The sequence below is a fragment of the Salmo salar genome, chromosome 03, assembly GCF_965601325.2.
Source record: "Salmo salar chromosome 03, fSalSal1, whole genome shotgun sequence".
In the NCBI taxonomy this organism is placed as follows: Eukaryota; Metazoa; Chordata; class Actinopteri; order Salmoniformes; family Salmonidae; genus Salmo; species Salmo salar.
The window spans coordinates 63,556,662-63,568,754 of record NC_138293.1 but is presented as its reverse complement, the minus strand read 5'-3'; the positions used below and the strand labels follow the sequence as shown (position 1 = coordinate 63,568,754).

At 41.7% G+C, this 12,093-nt stretch overlaps 2 protein-coding genes across 7 annotated transcripts; both read right to left on the bottom strand.

Moving 5' to 3' along the window:
* Positions 1-2,106: 2,106 nt before the first annotated feature.
* Positions 2,107-4,410, bottom strand: LOC106601042 (DELTA-stichotoxin-Hcr4a). 5 transcript variants are annotated; one of them, XM_082973665.1, is made up of 4 exons: positions 4,243-4,307; positions 4,011-4,039; positions 3,080-3,216; positions 2,107-2,987 (listed from the first exon to the last, which is right to left on the bottom strand). In XM_082973665.1, exons 3-4 carry the CDS (start codon positions 3,181-3,183, stop codon positions 2,540-2,542), a joined length of 552 nt encoding a protein of 183 aa, XP_082829791.1. In that variant the 5' UTR covers positions 3,184-3,216; positions 4,011-4,039; positions 4,243-4,307; the 3' UTR covers positions 2,107-2,539. The 5 variants fall into 5 exon arrangements, with proteins under 5 accessions (XP_082829791.1, XP_014048390.1, XP_014048388.1 ...); XM_014192915.3 differs by lacking the exon at positions 4,011-4,039 and having other exon boundaries at positions 4,305-4,410; XM_014192913.3 differs by lacking the exon at positions 4,011-4,039 and having other exon boundaries at positions 4,243-4,365.
* Positions 4,411-4,854: 444 nt separating this feature from the next.
* On the bottom strand, positions 4,855-6,651 carry LOC106601040 (uncharacterized). Of its 2 annotated transcripts, none has more exons than XM_014192911.1 (3): positions 6,467-6,651; positions 6,021-6,134; positions 4,855-5,506 (listed from the first exon to the last, which is right to left on the bottom strand). In XM_014192911.1, the coding sequence occupies exons 1-3, from the start codon at positions 6,634-6,636 to the stop codon at positions 5,080-5,082; spliced, it is 711 nt and encodes a 236-aa protein (XP_014048386.1). In that variant the 5' UTR covers positions 6,637-6,651; the 3' UTR covers positions 4,855-5,079. The 2 variants fall into 2 exon arrangements, with proteins under 2 accessions (XP_014048386.1, XP_014048385.1); XM_014192910.2 differs by having other exon boundaries at positions 6,021-6,161; positions 6,467-6,614.
* Between the last annotated feature and the right edge of the window lie 5,442 nt (positions 6,652-12,093).

Here is a 12,093-nt window from a genome sequence, read left to right as displayed (position 1 = left end):
TGAGGGAGTTTATCCTCTTTCAAAGATGTAACAGACAAAAAGCCCTGCTTAGTGTGCCGAGTGGCCCCATCTGTTATAGGCGGCTGTGCCTGTCGCTCTTTCAATGCACCACTCAACAATGCTTCTGAGATTGAGCCTAAATAGAGTTAGTTTATGCTTCTATATTATGTAAATGCTGCAGCGGGAAGAGAAACCTTTGATCAGGGCCTCTTTGTGGCGGTAACCAGTTAACGCAGCTAAAGCAGAAGGAATCCACCGCGCGGGGGGAAACAGAGTTAGAAATGCAGAGTTGGAATTGTAAATGGATTTTCTGTTAGAAACGCAATAACATCTGTCTGGGATGTGATTTAAGAGCTTCTGCAGCGTTCTCTCCTAGAAGTACCCTCATTTTCACAAGGTTAATGATTGCGTCCCTCCAAACGTAGCAGTACTATTAGCATAATAAGTGTGTACTCCATGTGTGTAAGTTACTCCCATTGTGAGACTGGTGCAGTATTGTTGATGGTCTGAAGGCATTTCAAGAAATACCCATGCCTCTGCTTATAGGGCTAGTGTATTAGAATTAGACTGTAAGTAGAAGTGATAGTGGTTTCTTCTCTGTGTTGGTATTTAGTGAATGATAGCTGTTAGGGGGAAGAGACTTCCTATTCACTGGCTGTCATCTCTTCCGCCAGGCCCTCGAAGCAGTCGGCAGGCCTACTGTTCCTCTGAAGAGCCTTTCAAATGCTACATTTGCTTTCAATAGAGGTTTAATATTGACATGGTTGTGCTTCTCAAGGGTTACTCTAATGCAAACTGTGCATTATGCCTTGAAACATTTTAGGAAAACATTTTGTGGTGGAATAGGGTGTGCCAGGCATGGTCATTGACTCACGACAGCTCTGTGAGTCACTCATCTTGCTACAGGTACACTATAGTTTAGCTGATCACAGGTACCCTCTACAGACTAAGCCCTGTTTAAGCCGGGGCCAGGGGGGGTTCTACTAAACTACAGTATATGAGTATATATGTTTTAAGAAGGTCACACCAAGGATAATTGCCTATTTGATACAGAATTTTAACACCCCTTGAAGTATAAGAAAATATATGAAAAAAGGATTTGATGAAAAATGTAATATGGCCTTATATATAACCAGTGGTGTAAAGTAAAAAATGCTTTAAAGTACTACTTATGTAGTTTTTTGGGGTATCTGTACTTTACTTCACTATTTATATTTTTGGCAACTTTTACTTTTACTTCACTACATTCCTAAAGAAAATTATGTACTTTTTACTCCATACATTTTACCTGACACCAAAAAGTACTCATTACATTTAGACAGGGAAAATTTTCTGTGGCTTAACCAACAAGGCTCGTAATGTAAAAATTGTATTCATATTTACAGATGGCATACAAGTTTGTTATCAAGGCACATAAAAGTTCACATGTTCGAGAAGGCATTTCTGCCAAAAAACACATTTTGATTAAAAAACATGTTCTACGTTCAAACGGCTCTCCTGTGAAGTCGTGACTTGTGACATATGCCTAGTTTCCTGAATCGCTTCACAAATGGTCCAATTCACACACTTATTAAGAGAACATCCCTGGTCATCCCTACTGCTTCTGATCTGGCGGACTCACTAAACACAAATGCTTTGTTTGTAAATTATGTCTGAGTGTTGGAGCGTGCCCCTGGCTATCCGTCAATAAATAAACAAGAAAATTGTGCCATCTGGTTTGCTTAAAATAAGGAATTTGAAATGATTTATACTTTTACTTTCGATACTTAAGTACATTTTAGCAATTCCATTTACTTTTGATACTTAAGTATATTTAAAACCAAATACTTTTAGACTTTTACTCTAGTATTTTACTGGATGACTTTCACTTTTTCTTGAGTCATTTTCTATTAAGGTATCTTTATTTTTACTCCAGTATGACAATTGACTACTTTTTCCACCGCTGCACATAACCTGCATGGTATGCAATGCATAACGTTATTCAGAAGCTGAAGACTTCATATCAGTATTAGCTATCCATTAAAGGCCAGAATCATTTTCCTTCAGGGGGAGTGTTGCATAATATTTCCAGGCTCAATCAATAGAGAGAAACTCATCATACACAAATAGCTTTAGCAAAACAACAACATTTATTCCATAGACTAGTATTGCCATAAGAAGATACAGACAGAGACAGCTCCTGGCCATGTGTTGTTAAGTAAGCTATGCACCCTCGTCCTCCGGTGAGTCATTGTTTGATTTACATTTCTAGAGAAGATGCCAGTTGAAAGAGGATGCTACTGAGAGATGAACAGTGACTTCTACAGAAAAGAGCAGATATCGCTTCTGCCTGGATTCATAAACAAACTAAACTGTGATCTTAAGCAGATTTACTGAAAGGTAATGTCTTGAAATTCAGACATGTCAGCAACGAAACATACAAACAGTAGCAGTACGGCAGGATAGTAATATCTATTGGTGGATGGATTGGTTACAGAGGTACGACACAGCAGAGGTATACTGTAGTGCTGGTGGAGAGGGTGGAGGCTGGAGGTTCCCCTTAGTGCGCCTGCTGGCTGGGAGTGAACAGCTTGTCCCATACCTCCACCTTCATGATGGCCCTGCCCATGGGGGACATGGTGGCCTTGATGTCCAGGTAGTTCCCTTCATAGCTGATCCCTGAGCCATTGGCTTCTTCTCTTATGAAACCTTTCTGGTTCTTTTCGTTGTACATCTCTTTATACAGTGACACATCACAGGCTCGGCCCTTGTTGAAGATGCCCACAGCGAACCAGTTCTTGTAGACGTTGTAGTCCCAGGGCACACCGAACATGAGGGCCACCGTCTCGATGTAGTCGTTCCGGGACTTCTCAAAGAGGTCATAGGTCAGAACGCCATAGCTGCCCGTTGCCTTGGCGCTTGATTTGCTGAATGTGCAGACTTCGGTCTTTAGGGGTCGCACTGTGGGCTGGGGAGGGTTGTAGGTATCCCCACTCTCCAGGAATACCCTAGTGAGGACACACGCACAACGTTACGCTTTCAACATTACCTTAAATGTACAGTGTGACAATAACAATAGTTTGGTCAAGTGTGTACTCACTTTGGGTTTATGAGACAGTAGTTGTTTGTGAGATTGGTGATCTCAATTGTGACATTCCTCCTGCTGCTCAGGTTAGCTACCACGGCCTCTGCTGTCTCTGCCATTTTGGAGTGGTTCTGATATGTACCTCTTTATTTCTATAATACAGAGACTAGATGGGTTAAGCCTTTCAGTTAGACTGCTGTGCAGAAATACATTTGTGATTGACCCCCTGGAATACAAGAGGATCAGTATTCATATCTGATCCAATTCCATCCAAAAACGTACTGCAGTATACAGTTACTGTAAGTTTCCCTCTGAAAACCTTCACTCTTCGGTACAACATGCCCTGCTCAGTGTCGCAAGGTTTTTTCTCAGATTCAAATACAGTAGCAAACTTTTAAAATTTCAAAAGCAATTTCTTCTCCTCTGCTGGCCATTTGCCTGATGACACACGACACGCACAAGTTTTAAACAGCGAGTTTAGAATGGGAGATGTAAGAAAAGCCTGAGAGCCTGTGTGTAATAAGGAAGATTTCAAAGCAGTTCTCAACAATAACTGAATGGCTGCTCACTCTGCTCGGCTCATTAGGAAGCCTGGCTCTTTAATTCCATTACTAAGTAATCGTGCAATAACCAGTTTAGAGAGGGGAAACCTAGAGAAAATCATCTCCACTTTCATTTGCAGGGAAACGGACACAAATCAAACGGATGTCTCACATGTAAACTGTACTAATAGATTCACATATGCCCAATAATGAATCTATAAATTGTCATCATATCAATGGTTACCAGGGGAGAACCAAATGGAAATAAGATTTGTGTTAAAAATGATCATGGGAAGGGATCAAATGTAGGTGGAATACCGTCACCCTTACAATTCCTATATAACCTCTAGTTCTACTTATTCCAATAATACCCATAGTGGTCATGAAAATGAGTAATATCTTACCTGTAAAAGTAATAGGAGTAATATCTTACCTGTAAAAGTAAAAGGAGTAATATCTTACCTGTAAAAGTAAAAGGAGTAATATCTTACCTGTAAAAGTAAAAGGAGTAATATCTTACCTGTAAAAGTAATATGAGTAATATCTTACCTGTAAAAGTAAAAGGAGTAATATCTTACCTGTAAAAGTAATAGGAGTAATATCTTACCTGTAAAAGTAAAAGGAGTAATATCTTACCTGTGAAAGACTTTTCTCAGCGTGTTCTCTCAGCTCTAGAGTTTAGTTTAGTAAAAACGCACCTGAAAGGAGGGACCTTTTTTTTCAATCCAGGAAACAGTTTCACTACTCTGACAGACACGCTCAGAACCCCCCCCTTTATGTAAGCAGGAAGCAGGCACTCTACAGTATACTCTGTTTCTCATGATAGATTATGTGTGGCTGGATGCTTGACTGACTTGGAGGAATTGGGTGATTCGTTGCAATGGCATTGTGCAACAGAGGCACTGAATAAGCTGAACAAGTAAATACATGCACCCCTGAAGCTACGGTCATCTCTTATATGGTGCAGTTCTACAGGGCGTTGGACACGGCAAGAGACCAATAATCATATGAACCCTGACAGGATAATGATCAATTCTGAGCCAATAGTCACTGAATCACATTGCATTATTGTATTATGGCTAGTATAAAGTCTCTTTATGATTCATTGAAAACTGACAGTTCTTGGAAACTGAATTCAATGTATAACCATTTATTCTTAATGGTAAATATTAATGATACATGAAACTGTCCAGTAGATCGGGTGTGTAAGTACATGTTAAAGGTTATCACTAAAACATCGTACACCAATTCATTGTTAAACATTTTATTAAAACAAACATGTACAGGTGCAGAAAAAGACACAGAATCAAGTATTGTGAACAATTAGACAGTAATATCGTCCAGTTGATAAAGATTTATTCATTGGATCACATTAACCACCTAAGTTGGTTGATTCGTTCATTATTATATTTAGTACATGATTATGTATCAATATAAACTCGTTCCCTGCTGTGAGTTGGTAAAATGGCTCAGCTACCCCATTTTATCATAGAGCTCCACCTTAATGATGGACTTCCCAACATTGGACATAGTGGCCCTCAGGTCTACGTGTTGGGCCTTGTACTCCACCCCTGACCCACTGGCCTCTGATCGGGCAAACTTGCTGAAGTCCTTCTCCTTGTACATGTGGTTGTACAGTTGCTTGTCGCAGGCGCGTGCCACCTCGAAGACGCCGACCCCCAGCCAGTTCTTGTAGAAGTTGTAGTCGTAGGGCACGGAGAACATGATGGCCATGCGTTCTGAGCACACACGGCTCTGCATGTGGAAAAGGTCGTAGGTCAGGACCCCCACAGCGCCCGTGGCTGTGTCGTCATCCTTGGTGAAGGAGCACACCTCTGTCTTGGTGGTGCGGACGGTGGGCTGGGGTGGGTGGTAACAGTAACCACTGGACATATACACCCTGGGGGGTAGTAATGGGAATGGGGTGTCAATAAAGTTCTAATTAATTATCTGAACATTCATGTTGCTGATCAAATGCAAAACCTTACAACTGGACTTAAAGTTGTGTGAAAATACACTTTTTAACTTCTACGATCACTGTCGCTCTACTTTTAGTCATTTCACTATTCCTTTCTTTCTGTCCAGCCACTCTGTGCTGATGGATGGAGTGTGAGTGCTGCTATGGATTCGTAAGCAACACAGAGTGAGCCAGCGTGCAGTGTGCAATGAGCCACATTGTGTCAATTCATGATGGATAGGTGGATGTACTCAAAGCCACGTTACACATGAAAACCACCCATCCAAGAGAAGCCTGCCATAAAATATATTTACTCTGAGAAATTCCACTGAAAAGTAACAGACAAATGACAATCTGGGGATGGTCAGCTGGTTTGTTATTTGGTTAAGTCATTTAATTTCCATAGTGGTATACTGTATGAAATGTAAGGAGATTAGAGTATTGAATGCCAACATACTTGGGGTTGATGAGACAGTAACCGGTGGTGACATTGGTGAGCTCTATAGTACAGTTCCTGTTGGTGGTTAGAGTGGCTGAAACGGCCTCTGCGTTCTCTGGCATCTTGGCTGGTCTGAGCGAGTTAGAGAGGGAAAAAAAGCTGGATAGTGTTATTTAGATGTGTGGAAACAGAGTACGTCTGGAGTGTGAAGATAATGACAGCTGAAGACATAATATTTCTCTCATCAGAGTAGCTTTGCCAACACAATCAAAATAACATTCATTAAAAATCTCTTTAATCTTCCCTTCAAACTTGAACCTCAGAACGGTTTGCAGGCAGATGCATGTTTCTAAAAGTCTAGGCAAGGTAGCAAACAAACCGTTCTGATCCCAATGCATCGCTTGCTAAATATTGTAGCAGGCAGAAGATGTGAATTATGATGAAGACAATGTAAAGATATTTACCTTCTAAGTGCAGAAAAGTCCAGTTGTGTCAGGCAGAGGAGAGTAGATTCGTGTTTCCCCAGACTGGTGGAGGAGAGGAGGAATTGGCTGAAGTCACGCCTACTCCGATTATACTTTTGCGTGTCCGTGCACAAACACAGGTGTGGCACGGAACACAGAAAATGAGGCATATTTTTGAACGAGAGCAGCCGAGAAAAGAACGAAGAACAGGAAATACTGCATACCAATGTAATAGTTTTGACTTTTCCTGTATTTATTGGTGTTATGCTGGCTGCTGCCAGTTCTATTACATCAAATACTATGGAAGAACATATTTTAGATAAAAAAGTCAGGGATTTGTGCCAATGAGACTGTTGTAACAAATGCTATCCATACAGCCAGCTCTACAATACTCATAGCACATTCCGTAGTACTGTGTTTTGTGCTCTGACATGATGAGGGAGATCAAATGAAACATTGTTACTGGTATCACTGCAGGTCTGGGAAAGATGTGGGTTCGGCATCTGTGCATGTGCACGTACCGACCTGTAACAGATTCCTCACAGCCAGGTACCACCCTATCACAGCAATGCATTGCGACACAGCCTTTGACACACCCCAGCTTCACAAACCTCTCCCTCACTCACACTTGTCAATAGAAAAATAGACACACCCTTCTTTTAATGTAAAAACTGAGCGGGGCAATAATTACTCAGCATCAATTGAGAAACCCAGTGGATACTGGATGTCCAAAACATCTGCTGGTTATTGGTGGCTGGGAATGACAACTGAATGAACAAGAGCTACAAATGTGTGCTTTGGAAACCCATGTAATTATCTAAGGTTGCATCCCAAATGGCAGCCTATTCCCTATATAGTTTAAAAAAAAATGATTTCACCTTTATTTAACCAGGTAGGCTAGTTGAGAACACGTTCTCATTTACAACTGCGACCTGGCCAAGATAAAGCAAAGCAGTGCGACACAAACAACACAGAGTTACACATGGAATAAACAAACATACAGTCAATAATACAATAGAACAAGTCTATATACAGTGTGTGCAAATGAGGTAGGATAAGGTAGGCATGGGAAGAAATAGGCCATAGTGAAGAGATAATTACAATATAGCAATTAAACACTGGAGTGATAGATGTGCAGAAGATGAGTGTGCAAGTAGAGATACTGGGGTGCAAAGAGTCAAAATAAATAAAATAAATATCAGTATGGGATGAGGTAGTTGGATGGGCTATTTACAGATGGGCTATGTACAGGTGCAGTGATCTGTGAGCTGCTCTGACAGCTGGTGCTTAAAGTTAGTAAGGGAGATATGAGTCTCCAGCTTCAGTGATTTTTGCAGTTCGTTCCAGTCATTGGCAGCAGAGAACTGGAAGGAAAGATGGCCTAAGGAGGAACTGGCTTTGGAGGTGACCAGTGAAATATACCTGCTGGAGCGCGTGCTACGGGTGGGTGCTGCAATGGTGACCAGTGAGCTGAGATAAGCTGGGGCTTTACCTAGCAAAGACTTATAGATGACCTGGAGCCAGTGGGTTTGGCGACGAATATGAAGCGAGGGCCAGCCAACGAGAGCATACAGGTCGCAGTGATGGGTAGTATATGGGGCTTTGGTGACAAAACGGATGGCACTGTGATAGACTGCATCCAGTTTGCAGAGTAGAGTGTTGGAGGCTATTTTGTAAATGACATCGCCGAAGTCGAGGATCGGTAGGATAGTCAGTTTTACGAGGGTATGTTTGACAGCATGAGTGAAGGATGCTTTGTTGCGAAATAGGAAGCCGATTCTAGATTTAATTTTGGATTGGAGATGCTTAATGTGAGTCTGGAAGGAGAGTTTACAGTCTAACCAGACACCTAGGTATCTGTAGTTGTTCACATATTCTAAGTCAGAACCGTCCAGAGTAGTGATGCTGGACGGGTGGGCAGGTGTGGGCAGCGATCGGTTGAAGAGCATGCATTTAGTTTTACTTGCATTTAAGAGCAGTTGGAGGCCACGGAAGGAGAGTCGTATGGCATTGAAGCTCGTCTGGAGGTTAGTTAACACAGTGTCCAAAGAAGGGCCAGATGTATACATGCTGGTGTTGTCTGTGTAGAGGTGGATCAGAGAATCACCAGCAGCAAGAGCGACATCATTGATATATACAGAGAAAAGAGTCGGCCCGAGAATTGAACCCTGTGGCACCCCCATAGAGACTGCCAGAGGTCCGGACAACAGGCCCTCCGATTTGACATACTGAACTCTGTCTGAGAAGTAGTTGGTGAAGCAGGCGAGGCAGTCATTTGAGAAACCAAGGCTGTTGAGTCTGCCGATAAGAATGTGGTGATTGACAGAGTCGAAAGCCTTGGCCCGGTCGATGAATACAGCCGCACAATATTGTCTCTTATCGATGGCAGTTATGATATCGTTCAGGACTTTGAGCGTGGCTGAGGTGCACCCATGACCAGCTGGGAAACCAGATTGCATTGCGGAGAAGGAACGGTGGGATTCGAAATGGTCGGTGATCTGTTTGTTAACTTTCGAAGACCTTAGAAAGGCAGGGTAGGATAGATATAAGTTTGTAGCAGTTTGGGTCTAGAGTGTCTCCCCCTTTGAAAAGGGGGATGACCGCGGCAGCTTTCCAATCTTTGGGGATCTCAGATGATACGAAAGAGAGGTTGAACAGGCTAGTAATTGGGGTGGCAACAATTTCGGCCGATAATTTTAGAAAGAGGGGGTCCAGATTGTCTAGTCCGGCTGATTTGTAGGGGTCCAGATTTTGCAGCTCTTTCAGAACATCAGCTATCTGGATTTGGGTGAAGGAGAAATGGAGGAGGCTTGGGCAAGTTGCTGTGGGGGGTGCAGGGCTGTTGACCGGGGTAGGGGTGGCCAGGTGGAAAGCATAGCCAGCTGTAGAAAAATGCTTATTGAAATTCTCAATTATAGCGGTTTTAGTGATCCCTATGGGCCCTGGTCAAAAGTAGGACACTATAAATGGAATAAAGTGCCATTTGGGACACACTAAATGCTGTGAGATGTGGTGGTGTAATTGGACCGTTGCTGACTGCTGTAATAGTGCTGCCAGATTTCAGACTTCACCAGATGGCGCCAAACATGCACTTACATTTTCAATGGTCAGCCTTATGGACAAATAGAACTTGCTTTACGAAGGTCACAATGCTTTCAGAAATGCACTGCTGCTTCTGTGTTGTAATTTGACAATAAACGACACCTACCCCTTTGACCTTTCAATATCAGAAATTAACATTTATTCCTGCACAGATTTTATACAGTACTGTGAAAATTTCCTCTGAATTTCATGTTATGGTCAATAACAATAACTGTGAATCACAGGAGGTTGGTGGCACCTTAATTGGGGAGGACGGGCTCGTGGTAAAGGCTGAAGCGGAATTGGTGGAATGTTATCCAATACATCAAACACATGGTTTCCATGTGTTTAATGCCATTCCATTTGCTCCATTCCAGCCATTATTACTATCCGTCCTCCACTGCTGTGAACACAGGACACACAGCAACCTTCAGCCATAAGGACTAGAATCATTTATTCTTTCTGTATGAATGAGTCAGAATATTAAATGCATCTTGGTAATTGTGTTTGTGTAAGTGGGATATGTTAATTAAAAAAAATCGAAACCTAATCATATTAGTCATACTATTTACATTCAAAGTCCTCTTTAAACTTACACACCCAAAACTAAAAACCACAACCGGATAAGAGCTGAAGACACAATAAACATTCGACAAGATGCAGTGAAAATCCAATAGTCGGTCACAGTAATTGTTATAGTTTATGCCTTGATTGTCTTTTGTCTCTGTCGATGGGGTTTATCCGTGACTGAAGAACTGCATATTAAACTATTATTACTCATGCATAGAGATCAAAGTTTCTGAAATATCATTGTTCCGTATATAGAACCATTTCTTATTAACCTAACACACCTACTGTATATCAATCTTTGATGTGCTCTGCTTGGTTGATGGCAAATTGCTATGGAATGTTCTACACATTGCACATTACACATGTTGGCAATAAAATATAGACTGAGTTTGAGAGAGAGAGAAAGACAGTGAGAGAGAAGGAGAGAGAGAGAGAGAGAGAGAGAGGGAGAGAGAGAGAGAGAGAGAGCGAGAGAGATCAAATCACATTTTATTTGTCACATGCACTGAACACAACTGGTGTAGACTTTACTGTGAAATACTTACTTATAAGCCTTTCCCAACTATGCAGAGTTGAAAAATAAAATAGTAACAGAAAATGAATAATATAAAGTACACAAAAGTAGAGCTATATGCAGGGAGTACCAGTACCAGATCAATGTGGAGCTATATACAGGGAGTACCAGTACCAGATCAATGTGGAGCTATATACAGGGAGTACCAGTATCAGATCAATGTGGAGCTATATACAGGGAGTACCAGTACCAGATCAATGTGGAGCTATATGCAGGGAGTACCAGTACCATATCAATGTGGAGCTATATACAGGGAGTACCAGTCCCAGATCAATGTGGAGCTATATGCAGGGAGTACCAGTCCCAGATCAATGTGCAGGGGTAAGAGGTATTTGAGGTAGATATCTACTAGAAGGTAGGATAAAGTAACTAGGCATCAGGATAGATAATAATAAGAGTGAAATAAAGAACAAAGAGAGAGAAAGAGGGAGACAGATAGAGAGGGAGACAGAGAGAGTGACAGAGGCACTCAGACTACTGACTGTCTGCTGGCTTCCAGACTGTCTATGCCAAACTTGTATCTTGCCCCATCCCTGATGCACCATATCCAAGACTGATACCAGCAGTTACATCCATCTATAGTATTTCTGGAATGTCAGATTAGTTTGTCAGGCGTTTCCTTTTTCTATAATCTGTCCTGGTCTGAGTCCAAATTTGAACATTTTGGTTCCAACCACCGTGTCTTTGTGAGACACAGAGTAGGTGAACGGATGATCCCCGCATGTGTGGTTCCCACCGTGAAGCATGGAGGAGGAGGTGTGATGGTGTGGGGGTGCTTTGATGGTCACACAGTCAGTGATTTATTTAGAATTCAAGGCACACTTAACTAGCATGGCTCCCACAGCATTCTGTAGCGATACGCCATCCCATCTGGTTTGAGCTTAGTGGGACTTTCATTTGTTTTTCAACAGGACATGTATTTGGAATTTTGGAATTTTGTTCAAGCAATACGGTGCATTAAAACTAAAATACCCTCGGAACCTCAAGAGTTAACCAATCCTGTGAATGGGTTAGGCAACTCAAGTGTTTATACTTCAACAGCAAAGTTAGATAAGATGGAAGTTTATGATGTAGGGCCCACAAAAAGGGAGTAATATAGAGATCTATGGGTCTTAAGCGAAGTCCAGACAACCTTTTGATACAGGATGCAGTGATGAGTATCAAAACAGTCACCTGTAACAAAACGAAGGGCACTTTGGTGGTGAGAAACCAAAGGTTTAAGACTATTAGCAGCTACACTTTGATAAACAACATCACATAATCAAGAACAGATAAAAAGGTTGACTGAATAATCTGCTTCTACTGCTTAGAGAAAGGCACAATATGTTTCTGTAGAAAAAGCCAACTTTAAATCTTAGCTTCTTAACTGGCTCATCTGTATGTTTTTTAAACGTCAAATCCA